Here is an 18,786-nt window from a genome sequence, read left to right on the forward strand (position 1 = left end):
CGGGGGAGCGTGGAAAACAAACATAAACCCGCAGCTTGGATGGGTTTGCTTTTGTCTGAGCCCTGCTCAGAAGCTGCAGGCAGGCGGTATTTGGCTGACCAGACTGGATCCAGTGTTCTCTGGGCGGCCACGATGCTGAAAGAGAAGCAGCTCCACCTTAGGGCAGGCGCTGGTGCTGGAGCAGGGCCGACCTCAACACCAATTCAACCATGAGCCATCACCCATCAGCTATGATCTGTGCCAGGGCCTGGCAATATCTGCTTCAGCCTGCAGCCAGGCTTCGAGCCAACATCAAAGTTTCAAGACTTGGGATCAGTTTGGGGCTGAGAATTTAGTGTTTCCCTAAGTGACATTTTAAAAAATCCCCTCCAATATTTATTTTCTTTCCTAATGAGGCTGTGGGGTAAAAAAGGCTGTTTTGAGCAAATTACCCTTTGCATCCTGCAAAAGCACCCTGAGACTCACAGTGGGTGGAAATCCAGATGGAGGAAAACCCCACAAAAATAAAAACTCATCCTAGGTGGAAAAAATACCCTTAAAAATAATTTTTAAAAAGCCAGTCAAAGACAAAGCAGTGTTCTATGGAGCCCTGGACATATCTGGATTAGTCCCATAAAAATCTGCTGTTATGGAATATCGGCTTCCCTGCAGGAGACAGCAGGAGAGATGCTAACCTGGTCTCGATTTGAAAGCTGCTTATTAGTCCTCATCAAGCATAATTATGCTTCAAAGCCAAATGAGATGTCCAACTGGATTCTGAACACACGTTAATGTTTTTAAATGTGAAAAAAAAAAAAACCAAAACAACAAAAACCCATTTATTATATCCCAGCCAGGCTCCAAATGTTAAAATAGATGCTGCTAATGGCTTTGGGAAGGGAGAGCTGGAGCTTCACTGCAGCTTTGCCAATTAAATGGTTATTACTGACCAATTAGTCAGGAATCAACCCTGTTTTTAGTGATATCTGATTAAGTGCATACTGCAGATCAGCCTCAGTTGTTAACCAGGGGAAAGAAACACCTTCTCCCCGTCATCCTCCCCAGATACTCAGACTGGGCAGGATTTGTGCCCACCCTGCTCATGAAAAATCCCTTTTTTCTTCCAGCACTACCACTCTCCTGGGGGAAACACATCTCAAGCACCCACCTAGGCACGGCAAAACCTTTCAGAGCCAGGAAGGAAATGGGAAGGAAATGAGGGAAAAGGGGAAAATTAACCACACGCAGAGGGTGGCTTCTCCCCCCGCAGCTTGCAGGTTGCTGCTGCCCGGCACATGCTGAGCCATGCCCATTCACAGGCCTTTCCAAATATTATCCCAATATTTTCTTTCAGTTCTCAGATAAATGGGCCTCTTCAGCAGGCTTTAAGCCCTCTCTGTTCCAACATTTTCTTTAAAGCAGCAGAGGAAACGTTTGAGTTGTGCCAAGCTGCTGAATCCTGCTTTCAGGGCTGAGCTACAAGGGGTTTTCCAAGAAAAAATAGGGGCAGTGTTGGGCTTTTTCCTTGTTTCATCAGGAAATATGAAGGAGGCCACATCACCCCTTAATCTTCCTTTCTTCCTACCTCCTTTCCCACCCTGCAGTCCATCTTTCCTGTGTTTCCTGTGGTCTTCAGAAATTTCTGAGCATATTCCCAGATTTCCATAGGATGCCATGGGCAAGCAGGAGCATCCTCCTGCAGAGCATCCTCCCTCTGAATATCCCTGAGCCATGGGCAAACTCCAGGGAACCTTGGTATCTCCCATGGGGCAGGAACAGCAAGGCCACAGCACCCAATGGAGCTGAGGAAAGTGCCTATGCAACAGCCAGGGAGGGTGGAGCCAGACAAAAGATAGGAAAGCACAAAAAATAAAGAGCAAAATTTTAGAAAATGTCAGTGCAAAGAGCCACTTCCTTCCAGGGACTGGGTGCAGCAGCATGTAGAGGGTGCATCCAAACAAAATGCAAGCCCAGGGAAGCTGGTGGGGTTAGGCAAAGGATGACTGCTCACATCCTTGTTCCAGGTGAGGAGAAGATACCTCTGGATGCTCTGTCTGGCTTGGACAACACCTGGATAGAGAGAAGATCCCTTGGCTATAGGGACAGGGCTGGTAAGAAGCTGTATGTGGATCGGAGGTGCAACAAGGTGAAGAAAGGGAAGGAAAATCTAAAGACATTGTGGCTCTGGGAGTCTCTGATGGGCTGGAGGGAGACAAGAGCAGACCTGGTATATGAGGCACTGCTCAAGGCATTTCCTGGCTTCTTACTCCACCCTACATATCTACAACTGAGGCTTACAGGGTCTGGAGGGGCATGAGGGAGGTGGTGCTCCCCAGGCACTGAGGTTTGTGGAGTCCGTGGCGATGGGTCCTTGGGAAATGCCACTAAGAGCTCAAACCTGGCAGTAGCATCCCCAAAGGGGTCCAGCCCTGGTGATAGGACAAGCTTAGTGACTGGAGATGGAATGTGTCCCCAGCTGAGTTCCCCCTCTTGAAAAAGGGGGAATCTCGTTTTCCCGGGCCACAGAATGGGGTATGAGGATGCCAACAGCCCCAGCAGACCAGAGGGACCCATTGTGTCCTCTGCCTGTCCCCGTTCTCTGGAGCAGCGCAAAGGTTGCATCAGCTCATTTCCTCCCACCGTTCCTTTACCCCGGAGCATCCCTCGGGGCCGGGGTACAAAAATCCCCTGCAGGGCCCTGCCACGGGTGCCGCCGGGGGCGTGGAGGAGATGCCACTGTCCCCGGAGCCCGGGGAGCCCGGGGAGCCCCAAGGCTGCCCGCGGCCGGTGCGCCGGGCCGGCACTAGGTGGGGATGGCACCACGCCGCGGGGAGGAGGAAGGGCGGGAGGAAGGACAGCGCCGGGGCTCGGCTGGGCTGCTGCTGCTGCCCGGGGAGCAGCGGGGACTCGGGCTGCGGGGGATTGACGGGTTGGGCTGAGAGGGGCTATAGGGAAAGGCTGAGGGGAGGAGAGATGGGGCAGGGATGCGGGCGGCATGGCTGGGAGGCTGGAGACAGAGCGGCAGAGATGTTGGAGACAGAGTGGCAGGGATGCTGGAGGCACTGGCAGGGATGTTGGAGGCAGAGTGGCAGGGATGCGGGAGGCAGCAAGGACCCAATACCACATCGGGCTGCCGAATCAGGCATTATTGTAAAGGCTGTGGCTGTCAGACAGTTTGAGCCCCTCTCCTCGCCCCACTCAGGCTCGTAAAGGTTATTACTGATATTCATTACATTTTGAAATTTTAGAAAGGAAGTAGTTCCCACATGTTCTCAGTCAGACTTTCTTCTGCATCCCACAGAATGTGTGGATGTTGTTCCATCCATGGATGTGGGGCACTGGCACAGCTGAGAGCTGGGCAGTTGGTCACCAAGCTCTTGGTCTCACTGGAAAGGCTGGGAGGTGGCCACAGTGCTGGGAGAGGGATGCAAAGTTCCTGTGGTCTCAGTACAATCTCACTGCAGGGCTAAAGAGGAATGAATCCATGTCATGAGGGAAATTCCATCACAGGACAGTGTTTCAGCCTGGCTGCTCAGCCATGGGCAGTACCTCCAGAACCTGGCTGGGACACAGTGGGCCAATGCAATGAGCCCTGCACGTGAAAGGGTTTACTTGATGCAAATATTTGCAGAATTCACTTGATCCAGTCCTACCTCATGAGTCACCACCAAAACCAGGGCACAGCTGTAAATGTCACCCCCTCCCTGCTCACAGCAAGACTCAGCTCGTTTCCACAGCCACTGCACAAAACATCTTCAGGGAAAGCATCACCCTGAAGTCCTGATCCAAGACACAGGATTTTTCCAGCTCCTCCTGCAGGGACTCAAGCACCAGAAGCAGGAATCTGGCCATCAGCATCCTCAGGGAAAACCAGAGGTGAGAAATAACCATTGATACACATTTTTACACCAAATATTGGGGAGCTGGTCTCACCAGCTCATCAGCGGGTTAGGTGCATAGACCACAGCCATGGTCAAGTTGTTTGAATTTTTGCTTCTCCTCTTTTCAACAAAAGAAACAACAAACCAGCTCAATCCTGCAGCGTGTCTGTCAAAATCCATGTTCACCACAGAAATGGTGGCTCAGAATGAGCCACTGAGGCTGCACCCTCGAATCAGGGGGCAAATGAAGTTGGCACCACTGGGACAGGAGCATAAATCAGAATATTGATTTAAATGTAACTATTGAATTAATCCCTTCTGCTGTCTCTCTGTGTTCCTCACATGCTCATCCAAATCAGAGATAGTATAATTTCAGACAAACTCCATAGTTGCTTGCTGTGCAAGCCATCAGTCCCCAAAACCCATGGGTCCCTTTATGCTCAGGAGCTAGGCAGGGTGGCAAGTAGGGATCAGAATCAGGATGGCCAAGGATAGCCCTGAGAACAAGAGTGCAGGAAGCAGGATCATATTACCAGGGGTCATCATTGCTACAGGTACCAGATTACACTTCTCTGAGGGTTTGTTTCTTGCCACAGCAAACAAAATCAGGTTCTGAGGATATTATCATATATATAAAAAACATTTTTACATATCCCAACAGCTCCAGGAGGACCTCGATGCTGCATTGCATACAGGAAAGCCTGTGGCTGCAATGCACCCAGAGATGCTGCCTTTTCTTAAACTCACCCAGAAAAAAAATCCCTTCAGCCCTTCTGGGGCTGCAGCTTCAACTTCTCAAAGTGTCATGCACAGAGCAGAGGTGTTTTGGGGAGCTCCCGTGCTTAGGCAGAGTAGGGAGGCAGTGGGAGGTCAGGACTGTGGAGCAGGAAGTGATCCCCCCCAAACTCAGCCTAGTTTGAAAGCCTGGCAAGCACTAACACTAACAAACAGTCAGTGTGTTTATATCCCACCTTCCTGCCAGAGAACAGGGGTTATTTTTGGCATATTTTGTCATTGGTGGAGATGTCAGGGAAGGCCAGGAACAGTGCAGAGCTATTGGGAAAGCCCAGAGGCGACTGCCCCAGGCACAGGATGATGAGATGAGGGATATGGGAAACTGCTCCAAGCCATTTACAAGGGATTGGGTTTTGCCTGCAGGATGTGGGGCACAGCCTTGTCTTCAAAACACCTGGGGACTAAGAGCAGCATGGACCATCTATTCCAGCCCTGTTCCAGCCCCACACTGCTCCCATTCACCCTGTGCAGCAATGGAGCAGGAGTGTCATCCTGAGCCCTCACCTACCAGGTGCTTCACTCTTCCCCACCTTTGCTGCCTGTGCACGAACTGTGGCCATCACCTGGACACCAACAGTGATGGTCTGGTATCATCAGGCACCTCTTCCAGTCTGCACTCACTGTCTTTCATCAGGGCTTACTGCTCATGCTGAGTTAAAACAGAAATGAAGAGAGCACAAAGCAGCATTGCTCCTTGCCCACTTGCCATTGTGGCCACAGGGCTTGGCCACATTCCTTCCTCTCACTGCTGGTTTTAAGATCATTTAAACCACTCACCTCTCCGATTTTCCCCCAGCATGTGACCTCCTTACCTACAGTTTTGGATCTGCATTGTGCCTCCTGTGAGCACCAGACATCCTCTGCAGCCACGACTGCTTTTCCTAACAAAACCAGCAAGATCAGCAGGGAGAGCACACAAGTTCCTGCGAGCGCTTGCAGGCTGATGGCTTTGGCAGATAGCTGGGCCTTCTCTTCCAGACGTGTAACTAAAATAGGGAGCATGAGGAGCTGGAAAGCCCAGGTTTGATTTGGTCAGAAGCTTGGACTAGTATCAACCAAGAGGAAAACAGGTAAAACCAGGATTTTGGCAGGTCAGGAGTTACTGGCCAAACCTCAGACCAGATGTGATAACCCTGACCTCCCCACTGCAGCAGGGAATGTGGCTGGAAGCACCATCCTTTCACATGGCTTGTCCATAAAACACAAGATTTAAGCCCAGAAAGCTGGTGGATAGGTGAAGAGACCTTCTTCCATGCCAGCTCCAGATGTGTAGTTTCTCATCTCCTCCAGCCTTTGCTGCTGCTAATTCCCCATGCATCACCCGAGGATTTGGCCACCCCCACACTTCTTGTCTAGCCAGGTAGTTTGGAGGACTGCAGTCCACCTGAGAACTGATTTAGTCCCATAACCATGCTGCAGTTTGAGAAGCTGCCACAGACTCTACATGACATCAAGAGCCTGAATTGAGCCCTACTTTTGCAAATCCATTCAGATCCAGCACTTTCTCTGGGCCTCTTTGTTTTAGCCCCAACCAAACAGATGAAATTAAGAACATCCCCATCAATTTGCCATTTATATGAAGGTGTTGAGGATTTGTCCTCCAGCTCAGGAGCCCTGTGGCCTTGCTGAGCCCAGCACTGGCTTCCAGTCTCACAGGCATGTTCACCTCCTCCCTCCCCAACACTGAGCAGATAACAGGGCAATTGCCATAATGAGTCTCTGTCTGTCCAGCCCTGCTCAAAGCAATTAACGAAGCCAGGCACTAATGAACTTGGCTTCAGAGCGCCCTGGAGATGGGTTATTGCCATTTGAAGTGGAGGAAAACCAAGGCAAGATCAGGTGAAGTGGCTGACCCTGGTCACGAGGTACATCGGTTTGGATGCAGGAGACAGAGCTCCTGCCTGGAGCAGGGAAAGGATGGCAGGTAGACACGAGGGCGACCACAGCTCTCTAATGTGGTGTCTGTGGCTGGAGAGACTGGTTTGTCCACGTTTGGGAGGGCAGGAGGGACTCCCCACCCACCCCAGTCCTGTCTCATCCCTGAGTGGCTTTGGGGAAGTTGTGTCTCTGCAGCCAGAGCTCCTGACACCCACCTTGGTGGAACTCCCTCTACGTCCTGCACCCCAAGTTTTGCAGGACCCCAAAGGCGGCCATTGAGGCACAGAGCAGGAGGACTCACGGGTCCCCTTGTGAAGAAACTTCCTCAGTTCATGACTCACCATCCCACCCTCCCTGGTGTCACTCGTGACTCCATTTCACTTTGCTACAGCAGCATTTCACCATCTCTTATCAATGCAGAAGACAACAAGGCAGCCTGTCCCCTGTCACCCGGCTGCAGACACGTGCCCAACACCTCTCCCTGCAGCATTTTTGGACCAACCTCGTTGTTGTGAACTGAACATCCTCTTGCAAACGACAGGTTTCCCTGCAATGCTGAAGGGGGTCAGAGTGGGTCTCTCCAGGTCTGCCTGTAAGGGTGAGGATAGCTGATAAATCACAGGGATGTGGCCTCTGCACCACATGTTCTCACAGCACACACGTCCTCACATGCACGTTGACGGCATGCTAAAAATATTCTTCACTTTTTGACCGATTAAAATTTTCCAGGAGAGTTGGACCACAGTCCCCACCCTATCTGTAGGGCCAGAGGCTTCCCCTCACCTCCCCCAGCCCTGCCAGGAAAAGAGAGAACACTGAACAACAGTTCCGGTAATTTGGGGGTTTTTGGTTCTTTTAAAAGCCTGGCTAAAATATAATCTTTTTTCAATAGTTTATTTTGTGATGTCTGGCACCATTCTGGAGCCAAACTTGGCAACCTGTCTTGCTCTCACACTCCCACTGAGAAGGCTGTGGGTGAGCTGGGATGATCCCACTTCCCACCCAAAATCCCATTTTGATGGTTCAGGAAATTAAACAAAGAGAATATGTTTTAAAACCAGCTCCCACCTGGTGTTAGGCAGCAGAGAGCTAATGTTGGCTTGGTGACAGCTCTGAATGTTGATGGCCAGTCACGATTTTCTTGTCATATCTTTCAGAGGTGCCTGTTGTACTAGGTAAAGAAGGAACCTGAAGGATGCTGTCAAACCCCTGGCCACTGGCCAGGCCCCTCTGTGCCATCACCGATGCTTGTGGCAGCATTTTCTTTGCTTAATTTGGCTTTTGGCCATGGAGGAGGAGCAGGGGAGGGCACAGAAGGTGTTTATACAACATGGGGATTGCCTCGGCGAGACCAGAGCCTTTGCCAAACTGAGCTAGGCCGATAGGAAGGAGATGTCATCAATGTGTTTTTGTTAATTATCACTAATAATTATTTGTGTACAGCTTCTCTTAGGAGCTCCAGTCCTGGCTCAGCCCCTGCTGCTCTTGCAGCCCTGTGCAACTGGAGCAAACAGGAGGGTCCTACCCCAAAATCCTGCAGGTGAGAGGACAAGGAGGGCAAATGCAGTGCTTGGGTAATGCCCTGACCATGGTGGTCAGCACGATGCATCCTCCCTCTTGATGCTCTCTCCCTGCTCACACCAGGTACAACCAGTTAGACCCTGTCTGTCCTCCCTTGGCTTTTCTGAGTGTTTTTGGTGCCTCAGCCTCTTGTCAAAACCCAGATTCATCACAGCACAGCTATTAGCTGCTCCCTCCTATGTGAAATGTCTTTCTGCTGACAAGGCAATCATTCTGCTGTCAAGGTGCCTTGACAGTACCAGGATTTCTTATTTCAAGTCCTGGTGTGTCCCCGGGTGATTCCCGGCTCCTCCATTAACCCCTGGCCCTGCAGGATGGGGGTAGCCTGTCCTGATGGATACTCTGCTATCCCTTCCACCTCTGGTTAGGAGAAGCTGCCTCCTGTTTTTCCTCTCAGCACTTGCCATACTTATGCAGAAGAGCATTTAACCTGGAGGTAGAGGGTGTCAGACTTTTATTCTCCTTTCCTTCTTATTTTCTGTGCTGAGAACAATGGAGGCAAGGTTTGCAGAGGGAGGTAATGTCTTTTTTTAGACTGACTGAAATAATTAGAAGAAAAACCAGGCAGGCTGTTGGGTACATGAGCCCTCCAGCAGGCCTGAAATAGCTGCAGAAGTCTGCAAAGCTGAATACCAGTGGAGAACAATAGCTCTGAGCATGACTAGTGTTAACCAGTTCTGCTACCAAAGACCATTCCCCAGCTGTTTTCCTTGGGTGAATGAGTGGCATCACCTCTCTGCCAAAATCCACTGTCCAGAGACCACCCCGTGGCCGAGAGCCACCGCTGTGGCTGAGGGAGCTGTGTGGCTACACGGACCTGAGCCCTGGACATTGCTCCTTGCTGGCTTCATGGAGCATTCCTTACCTCTCTACACCTTGCACCCTGTCCTGCTGTTCCTGGGGCCTGAGCTGACCCAGCCCCATGGACACTGTGCCACCCTGGACCCTGCCTCACCCCCAGGACCCTGCCTGACCCTGAGGATTCTCTGATTTCAGGCACTGTCTTACTACAGGGGTCTGGCCTAATCTCATGGGACCCTCTCTGATCCTAGAGCATCATGTGAGACACCAGGGAACCCCCTGACCTTTAGGACCTGCTGATTTCAGGGACTTTTCTATCACGGATTCTAGCCTGATCCCTGGGGACCCTGCTTGACCCCAGGAGCTGTATCTGACCCGGGGACCCTGCCTAACCCTGGGGATCTTATTGGACCCTGGGGACCGCGACGGACACTGGGGGCCTTCTGATTTCAGGGATCCTCCGACAGGGATCCTCCGATTTCACATTGTCCCACCACAGGGGCTTTGCCTGATGACCCTATCCGACCCCGGGGGATCTGTCCCACCCCAAGATCCATGTCCCGCTCCGGCTATTTTGCCATCCCTAGTTATCCTGGCCCACCCCACAGCCGCCGTCTGACCGCAGGGACCCCGTTCATCCCCCCTCCCCTGGGCTCAGCCCCAGCCCGTCCCGGGGGTTCCCAGCCCCACGTCGGCGGCGGGGGAGGGGGGGCCGGGGCCGGGCCAGGCGGGGGGGCCGGGCCAGGCGGCGCCGGGGCCGGGGCCGGCGGCGGGGGCATCCCCGCCTCCTCGCTGGCAGCGCCGGAGCTGCCGGAAACCCGGCGGTGCTGCTGCTGCTGCCGCGGCTCCGGCTCCTCGAGAAGTTGTTGCGGAGGGAGAGCGGCGGGGCCCGGGCCGGCACCCCCCGGCTCGCCCGGCATGCCCGACCGCCCGGAGCCCAGCAGGGCAGCGGGGCGGTGGCCGAGACCCTGAGCGGGCGGCGAGGAGCCATGGAGCAAGTGAGTCCGGGGAGCGGGGGTGACCCCGGGACAGGGAGGGGGGACCCCCGGGCCGGGCGGGAGAAGCGCCTGCCGGGGCAGGGGGACCGCGGCGGGCACTTCGGGATGTTTTCGGGTGTTCGTCGGCGCTGGGACATCCCGGCCCCGCTGCGCCTCGGGGACAGCGAAGGAGACCGCGGGGCGGGGGGTTCCCCATCCCCAGCAGCCCCCGGAGCGGCTCGGGCAGAGCCTCGGCAGCGCATCCCCGCAGCCCTCGGGATGTTGGACCCGGCCGGGGGGGGCTGCCGGGCTCTGGCAGAGCTGGGCTGGTTCCACTCGGGCCACCCCGAGTGACTCCCGCTGGGGTGTTGTCCTGCCCTGCTGGAGCCGGGCCTGGGTCAAATCGCCAGCTTGGACAAGTCTACGCACCTCCAGCCTATCCCACTTCTGTTCTCCTCCTCCTTTCTGTTTGGGACGGGTTTAACTCGGAGAAGGACAGTGGTGCTTCTTCTGCACACAGTTTTCATGTCCATGGGATCAGACACCCCAATAATCCGTCCCTATGAGGATTGATTAAGGTGCCTCAAATTTGTTAGCAAGTTAAACAGGTCGCTTTCTCCCCTCGTCTGACCACGCAATTATTGCTGCTTCCTCTCCTTGGGTGAGGTTTTGCTGCTCATGCACAAAGAAAGCTCCCGGTAAGACGGACTGCCGGAGGACTTTAGGCTCTGTCTGGTACATGCGATCCCTGTAGCTTTGGCTTGTCTCTCCCCCCTCACACCCCCTTATTTCAGCTCCCAACATTCTGTGGCAAGAATGAAAGCTCTTTTAAAACAGCAGGGAGACGGCAAAGCAGCCCAAGTTGGTAGTGACTGAGAGTTGTTATTATCCGCTGGCATCCATGAAATTAATCCACAGCAGAGAAACTGCTTCCAGCTGGCAGCCGCCCGCCAAAGGGGCTTCACACCTACCCCAGCACTCACTGATTGTCTCACGGGCTTCTCTTCTTGAGTGAGACATGAGTCCTCCAGGGATTGCTTGTAGAAGGGGTGTCAGGCAGTTCCCCAAGTTCCACGTGGATCTGAGCAGTTTGTTTCCAGTGAAACAAACTATTCTACTCCAGCAGGCTGGGGAGAAGTGGAAGTGCTAGGTTTGGGAGTGGAAAGGGAGAAAAAGAGTGGCCATGTGGGAGTGCAGGTTGTCTACTGGGAGTTGTTCATCAGCACCTTGGTAGAAAGGAGTGTGTGGTGAGATGCTTGATTGAAATGAAGTTGATGTAACTGGCTAAGGCACTTCTGTCCTCTGTGTAACTTTAAAAGCACCACCGTGATTCAACTCTTGGGAGTTTGTTATGTTGGAAGACATGAAGACTATGTGGGTTTGTGGGCCCATAAAATACAGGGCAGGGGAGAGGAGAAAAAACTGCCTAGTTGTTAAATAAAAAGCCATCTTGTCTGATTTGGGTTCTCTGCTGAGCTGCAAAATGTGAGGCTAAACCAAGCGGAAGGAGTGGAACTTGTGTTTCACTTCTAATGCCACCATGATATAAAATGCAGAAATGGCTCCTATGGATTGGTTTTGGGAGTGATGCCTTTGGCATGAGGCAGCATCAGGATAACTTGGTTCTTCCTTCGTTTACACTGGCTCACTTGGCTGATGTCAGGGGGCTTCTTCTCATGGAATTACCACAGGAATTAATCCAGCCCAAGAACATCCCAGGAAGGATATCTTAATATTTCTTGTAGAATGCTCATACATAGCTGAATTAACAACAGCAGCTCATATTTTTGTGTCATGCTCCTATTTAAACTGTGGAATTGCAGGCAGGGAACACCGGATGGACACAGTGCTCTGCTGCCCTTCCCTGGCCAACTTCCCCTTACTAATTTGGGGCAGGGCTGGCATAAAAATAATCCGCAAAAATGTCAGGCACCATCTCTGAGACTCTTCTTGCTTTTGCAGGAACAGACTTCCCAGTTGAATCATCTGGTTTATATGCAGGTGGGGGATTACAGGACCTGTCCCCTCTCGTGGGATGTGCTGGGTATGTGTGAGAGGGAAGCTGCTGACCCAAAGGCCAGCAGCTCAGCATCCCCATGAGTGCTGGATCTCACCCCTCACATCTGACTTGTAGCAGGGACTGGAGAAGGCAGCTCAGGCTCAGGTGACTCTTGTTCAGTGCAAGGGGCAGAGCCCTCCACTTGTGGCTGTTGTCACCTGCTGAGACCAGCACTCTCCGTCTCATTGCACCTTCTCTCACCTTCCCTCTCCTGGGTTGCTCAGGTGGGGCTTGGAGGATCCTCTGTGTGGATGCTCCCAGGTGCTGGCAGAGCAGGAAGTCCTGCCTGGTATGGAGAGTTCCCCCATGCATGGCTCCTTTCAGGCAGGAATTCCAGCCAGGGCTCCTGAGTGATCTGGGGAGTTCCAAGGCAACTCTTCAATGCCAAGGAGGTGCAGTCCCTGAAAGGCTGGAGAGCCAGATCCCAAACCAGCTCTGCCTTCAATGTGCCTTGTGCAGAGGTGCCAACATGAGCCCCAGCTCTGCTGGGGGAGGTTGTTTTTCAGAGGTAGATGTTAGGTGCTGTGTCTTCACAGGGAGTGCTTTTATTTTAAGACCAGAGTAGTTTTCACTCTGCAGAGCAGAGCATGGATAGACATATTTACCATGTGACTTCAGCCTTTCTGCCAGGTGGGGAAAAAAAAACAGCAAAAATTCACCTACCAAGCAAAAAAAAAGCCTTAAAGAGTAAAAACATTTTAGCAGTTGTTGGTCTGGACTCACTTGAATAAACTCTTCATACAGCTACATCCATGCACAAGTGCTGCGAGGGAGGTTAAAGTCCATGCCCAATTATCTAAAAATGACATCAAAAGGGTTCTTGATCAGGAAACCAGCAGGTCTGTATTTGTGCAGGAATTGATGTTTGCTGAAGTCGCAGATCTCAACTGAATACAACTTCCTGGCAACCTAAAAAGTCAAGTTTAAAAAAAAACCCACCCTATATAGTCCCTCCATTTCCCGGAAAACTTTTTGATGCTCAGTCATCCTGTCCTGTGGCTGTTTCAGATGCAGTTCAGTACAACTGAAATAACTTCTACAAAAAGCATCAAGGTTGTTAAAGGTTTCAGCCCAATTTTCTTTTAGGTGAAACACATTTTAGTTGAGTTTGTTTTTCCCAGTCTGCACCCGAACCTACTGGCAAAGCCCAGCCCCTTCCAGATCTTAGTGGAGGTCAGAAGAAATGTAGGTGCACTGGGTGTTTGAGCTGTTTTTCTTCTTTTTATGGATGCAAACTCACTCTTTGGAATAAGAGCTTACCCTGATGAAAGCTGCTGTCCAAGGGTGTGTTCAATGGGAGTTTGGTGCATGAAAACAGATTCGTTAACAAGGCTCTCCTCCAGATTTTTGAAGCTTGTCCATATACACTTGCTCTGTCCTGGCTATGGGAGTGTCCAGCTCTGACTCTGTTCCATGCACTTGGGATTTTCTCATGTTACGAAACAAGATGTCTGAGCTCCAGCTGGTCCAGTTTGTGCAGTGAGGGCCATTTTGGAATGTTTGGGACTGTCTTGTCACACATCCTCTTTTTGTGTGCCTGCTCTCTGCAGCAGGATTGCTGCTATTCCACGTGGGGACATGGAGAAAACCGGGTCTAGGGGACAGTGGGGTCCCTGGGAGGAGGTAGGAGAATTTGGGCTTGGCCTCTCATAACAAATCACAAGGTTGGTGAGGTGATTATGTAAGGGGATTTGGCTCAGCAAGGGATTCCCCTTGCCTTTCTCCAGGGAAAGAGGCTTATTGAGGGGTCCATGGGGTGTGGGGAGCAGCAGGGTGCTCCAAGGGAGAGGTGCAGGGATCCTGCCTTTGAAAAGGCTCTTCCAGTGCACTGGAGAGGAGGAAAACTTTCATCTTTAACCTGCTGGGAGCATTTTAGTGTGGATATGGTGAAGTCCTGTCCCTCATGCCATGGATTTGCCCACAGGAGTTGGTTTGGGGATGGTGACCAAGCATAGATGCTTAGAAGAGAGGCTTGCAGAAGTGGCCTTAGACTAAAATATGAGTGTTGCTACTGATGCCAGCAGAATCCATCGTGCTGGGGTTCATCAGAAAGCTGGAGGAGCAAAGAAGAGAGGAAGCAGACCCCCTGGGGGAGGGAGCAGAGGAGCAAGGTGGACTTGTTGCCATCCCAACAGTGTCTCCAGGGATGGCTGGGGTCTGTGCCCACTTCCCAGTCCTGTGGGATCTGATTGAGTTTTCCTCTGGAAGGTGCCAGTCTCCCATTGTGATGTGGTGGAGAGGGACCACACTTGGTGGGTGCCAAAATCTCTGGGCTGGCTTTCTGATGATGGAAACTCCTTATGCCTTCTGTCTTTGCAGGATACAAAGGAAGGGGTCTCAGAGAAACCAAAGTGTGCTCCAACTGCAGAGAAATATGGCTGGATTAAAAAAAGCAGTGGAGGGCTCCTGGGACTGTGGAAGGATCGTTACATCCAGCTACGGAAAACACAGCTCGTGGTCTACGAGGATGAGGTATGGTCACAGCTAATGGCCTTGAATGAGGGGCAGGAGCAGGGCCCTGGGGACACATGCATGTCCCTGTGCTTTTTCACTCTTCCCTCCAGCCCATTCCTTTCGAAAGGGCTTCTCCAGATATCTCCAGGAAGGGTAAACTCTGTAAAAGAGACAGCAGCTGCGTTTTAAATATATTATATATTATAAATATTTTAGCCACTGAATATTTTGACAGGGCCGTTGCCAAAATAAAAAAATGGGGGGCAGGACATCCTGTGAGAAGGTGAACGGAGTAAAGCTTTGGGCGGAAGCAGGATATGTGCAATGAGGTTTTGGCTTTTGAAGGATAAAAGTGACTGTAGCAGGCTGACTTCCCACCTGCCACTTGAGGGGATGGCAGGCAACCCTGCAGCTGTTTGGCACCCCTCAAGCAGCTCAAATGGTTGCCAGCCAGACTCTTCAGGGTTTCTTTTAGCCACTGAAGGATGCAGAATGAGATTGTGAGTGCTTGCTGTCCTCCTTAAGCACGGACAGTCTGGATTTGGCTCATCTTTTCCCTTAACTTGAGCCAGTTCTGAGCAAAGGACCCCTGGGAGCCTTGTCCTGGACTTCCCTAGATAAACTGCATGCCTTAAGTTCATGGCCGCATTTAGAGCTGTTTCCAGACAAATGAGGAATAAAAACCAAGCCAAATCTGTCCTGCATTTTCAGGCGAGAAGAATGAAAAGTGAAGGGCTGGTTCTGCCAGGATGCAAAGGTGGCTTTGTCCTGAGTCAAACCCTCTTTTCTGGGCTGGAAGCAGTTTCTGCAAGAACAGAGTTTGCCCCAGAAGTTAGAAATTACAGTGGCTTGTGTGTGCAGCAGGGTGAGGGACAGTGATTTGCACAAGGACCACATGCCTGTGAGGTGTCTGGTCCAAGAGGATCTGGGTCATGTGTGGGCATCAGGATGATATAAAAGCAAAATCGTGTAAAGCTTCATGTGCAGTGTGTCAAGGGAAGAAAAATGGGGAAATGTTTCAGCAGCTGCATTGCCGTGGTGGTTTCAGGAACAACAGGACTGACAGTGAGTTCAGTTCTCTTTTTTAAAAACATACTCTTGCCTAAAAAAGATTTTTTATAAACAATTTAGGTTAAAGGGTATTACCTCTTCCCTTGTGCTGAACACTCCTGCTCTTCCCAAATCCCAAAGCTTTCTGGTGTCATTTGTACTTAGCTGTAAAATGTCATGAAGAGTGCAAGACTAATGACAGGAGAAGTCAATGTCAGGTGATGAGCAGTTCAGAAGGCAGGAAAAGCAAAGGGAGTTCTCTTACCCAGAGGGATGCAGCCTGGTCCTGCAAACTTGACTCTCTGTAGAGCATTTCCCAGTGCCCTGGACACCTGTTGACTCCAGCTGAAGCTTCAGAAACTCGGAGATTCAAAATCTGTCAACATGACGTAGGTTTTTTTTAAAGGGCATGCCTTTAAAAACAAGATACATGGAAGCTCTCATTACCACAAGGGAAAAGGAGGCTTTTAAAGTAAGATTAATTTTCACAGACATTCAGAAGAAGGAAAAATCCCAATCATTTAAAGGGTTATTTTATTATCTCAACAAGGAAAATGGCATTTGTAACAACCAGCATAATGTTTTCTGGTAGCCTGCGGATTGTGGTAACATCCTGTAATAAATTGCATCTGTAAGCTACAGTAGCTGCAAGGTCCCATTATTGTAAATAAGGGATCATGTTAATATCTATAGGCTATTAAACTGGCTTACAGTGAAGTCAAATGTCTTAGGAGAGGAAATTGCTGCAAAATTATCTGGTAGCACAATAGGATAGCATGTGATTGTGCAGACTTACTACAGGGAAACCAAAGGAAATGGCAATTTTCTGCACTCAGGAGGGGTCTTGTTGCAACAGAATTGAGGCAGTTCATGTTTATTACTGCATTTATCTTCCTTTAATGTGAGTCAGGGCAGTGTGGCTGTCTCTATCTTACAAATAGGGAACTAAGTTTTGGAGATGGGAAGGGTTGATGTCTAAGCAGAGTCTGTGGTACAGTGTGCTATGGTGGTTTGCATTTATGGAGTTCAAGGTGCCATTTTTCCCACTGGACCTTCCCCACATATCTGCTCTGTGTGACCCTGGAGAAGAACACAGTGTTCCAGACCATCCTCAGACTGAAACATTTACAAATTGGATTGTTCAGTGCTTGCTGAAAAGAAAGGAGATAAAACCTCAGGCAACAGGAACAAAAGGCATCTTTCCATATGTATCCTAAATTAGACTTAGATGGGTTGAATGGATGGCTCAGCTTCCATATAGGCAGGCAGGTTTGAAGGCTGAGCATTTCAGTGGTCTGAGCCCATCAGATTTCCAGGAACTGTGTAGTGCCTTGGACTCAGTGTGCTTTTCTCAGTTCTTCCCATGTCCAGCCCTTCAGAAATGGTCAAGGGTGCTAATGTTGCCTTTAGCAGTTGTTTTCTATGCAGGCCACCTTGTTGGTGCTGTTGCATGAGCCTGGCTGCACTTGTAGCTGAGGTTTAGGTGCTAAACAAGAGCAGAGAGGGACGCCCAACACGAGATACAGACAAGAACATTGTACAGTGTTACTGGAAAGTACAGTCTGAGCAGCACACAAATACCATATATCATCATCAGTAGCCATCTCCAGGAATGTGCTCCTGACCTGCCCTGGGAACTGTTCCCCAAGCTGCATCTGCTAGTCAGGCTTTGGGTTTGGTTTAAAGCAGAGCCACATCCTGAAGGCAAATGGCAAATGCCTATTGTGTTACCTGGAGCAGATGGGGTGAAAGTCATCCCATATGGCTTCAGGTTTCTGTCAGGGGACGGGGAATGGGGAGAGATGGATTTCTTGTTCCCTCCTTTGCCTCCATCTACAGCACCCTGCATCAGTACCCTCACCTAAATGAAGTGCAGTTAAGCATGATGTTTGTATATTCCATACCCAACTGTCAGGAAAGGAGGCACTACTGCAAATACAGGATGCTCAGATCCCAAGAAACTGCTGTGCATGTCTGCACAGAACCAAGCAGGTTATTTTCTCATGGAGTTTCTTGTCTCTGCATTTTCTTGCAAGAATAAAAAACCCTACAGAGAGTATCTGAAGACCAAGCAATCCTATGTAGGGTGACTAGACAGATCGATGTAATCACTTTATGGATTAGAAAGCATCAGTCTTGAGTTTGGAATTTTTACCCCCTAGACAGTGCAGCTAGTGCTTGGAATTGTTTTCCTGTTGTTTTAAGGTTTCTTTTCAAGTGTATTTTTTGATAGGGAAAAATCCAACTAGATTCTAGGGACCAGAGGATCCACTTGGGGTACAACAGTTGGATAGCTGACATCTGCATTTTGCCTCTGGTAAAGTGATAGCAAGGTATACTCAAAACTGATTTGTTAAAACTGAGAGCCTCAAATAGAGAAATAAATTATTATTTCAGGTCTAGACATTTTACACTGAATTGAGGGTCTCAGCCCCTGAGTGAGTGTCAGTAAGAAGTTTTTTGCTGGGAATTATACCTTCGTATAAATAAAAAATTCAGGGAATCTTTTCCCCTGACCTTTTTATAAACTTTCCATTAAGGAAATGGTTTGCCAAGTGTGATTCTTTGGTTAAGCACATGCATTAATATGTCCAGGTGTTCAGTAACTTTCTTCTTACAGGCCAAACCTACAGACACAGATATGTTTGTCACAGGATCTACTCCATGAAGAGTTAATGGAATAGTTTTCCTGCATTAAATCATGAATGTAAGGGTTCTGTACCAGGATTGAGCTTGTCCAGAACATGTGGCAGGGCAGGACTCTGGAAGTGACCTTGTCTCTGCATGGTGCTGAATATCCTCCAGGTCCCAGGAGGCTGAAGGGACCTGGGGACCTGCATCAGGGTCGGGTCTTTTGTTCTTTATCTTAGTGGTGCAGGACAGACATAAAGGATCTCTTTGTGACCCAGGTAGGCTCACAGAGAGGGGATGGCTGCTTGCCAAGGGTAAAACACAGACAAAAGCCCCATTCTGGTGCTCCATGAACTCAGATGCTTTTCCTTTGCCTCATACTTGGAGTTTTTATATTTCTCTGGCTGCTTTCTTCCCCGCTTTTCCTGAAGAGGATAACTCACTTGAGAAGTTCAGGTCCCTGAGATGAAGGAGCCATAGCTTGAACAGTCAAGGTATCTCTGGGAGACAGATCCTGCATGTCCCCATCCTCCCTTCCCTTGTTCCCTAGCTGGGTCACAGTCCCCAAAGCCTTCCCAGGGAGAAGGCAGGCATCTGGGAGGCAAGAGGCAATTTCACAGCAAAACCACTCTCTCTACCCTGCCAAGTCCCCTCGTTCCCCAGCTTGGTGTTCCACAGTCCTTAGGAGGTGGAGCAAGGC

The 18,786-nt window shown here is 50.4% G+C and overlaps 1 protein-coding gene and 1 long non-coding RNA gene across 2 annotated transcripts in view; one reads left to right on the forward strand and one right to left on the reverse strand.

Moving 5' to 3' along the window:
• LOC148222276 (uncharacterized) lies at nucleotides 1-15,942 on the reverse strand. The gene is made up of 4 exons (XR_015806583.1): nucleotides 15,721-15,942; nucleotides 10,322-14,565; nucleotides 7,036-7,123; nucleotides 1-135 (listed from the first exon to the last, which is right to left on the reverse strand). It is a non-coding gene; the product is annotated as an uncharacterized LOC148222276 (long non-coding RNA).
• PLEKHO2 (pleckstrin homology domain containing O2) overlaps nucleotides 9,718-18,786 on the forward strand; it is a 26,646-nt gene continuing 17,577 nt past the window's right edge. Inside the window, exons 1-2 of the mRNA XM_014874612.2 lie at nucleotides 9,718-9,913; nucleotides 14,271-14,423. Coding sequence (XP_014730098.2) covers nucleotides 9,905-9,913; nucleotides 14,271-14,423 — 162 coding nt within the window. The 5' untranslated portion in view covers nucleotides 9,718-9,904. The remainder of the gene's footprint in view (nucleotides 9,914-14,270; nucleotides 14,424-18,786) is intronic.

The sequence above is a fragment of the Sturnus vulgaris genome, chromosome 13, assembly GCF_052056855.1.
Source record: "Sturnus vulgaris isolate bStuVul1 chromosome 13, bStuVul1.hap1, whole genome shotgun sequence".
Lineage (NCBI taxonomy): Eukaryota > Metazoa > Chordata > Aves > Passeriformes > Sturnidae > Sturnus > Sturnus vulgaris.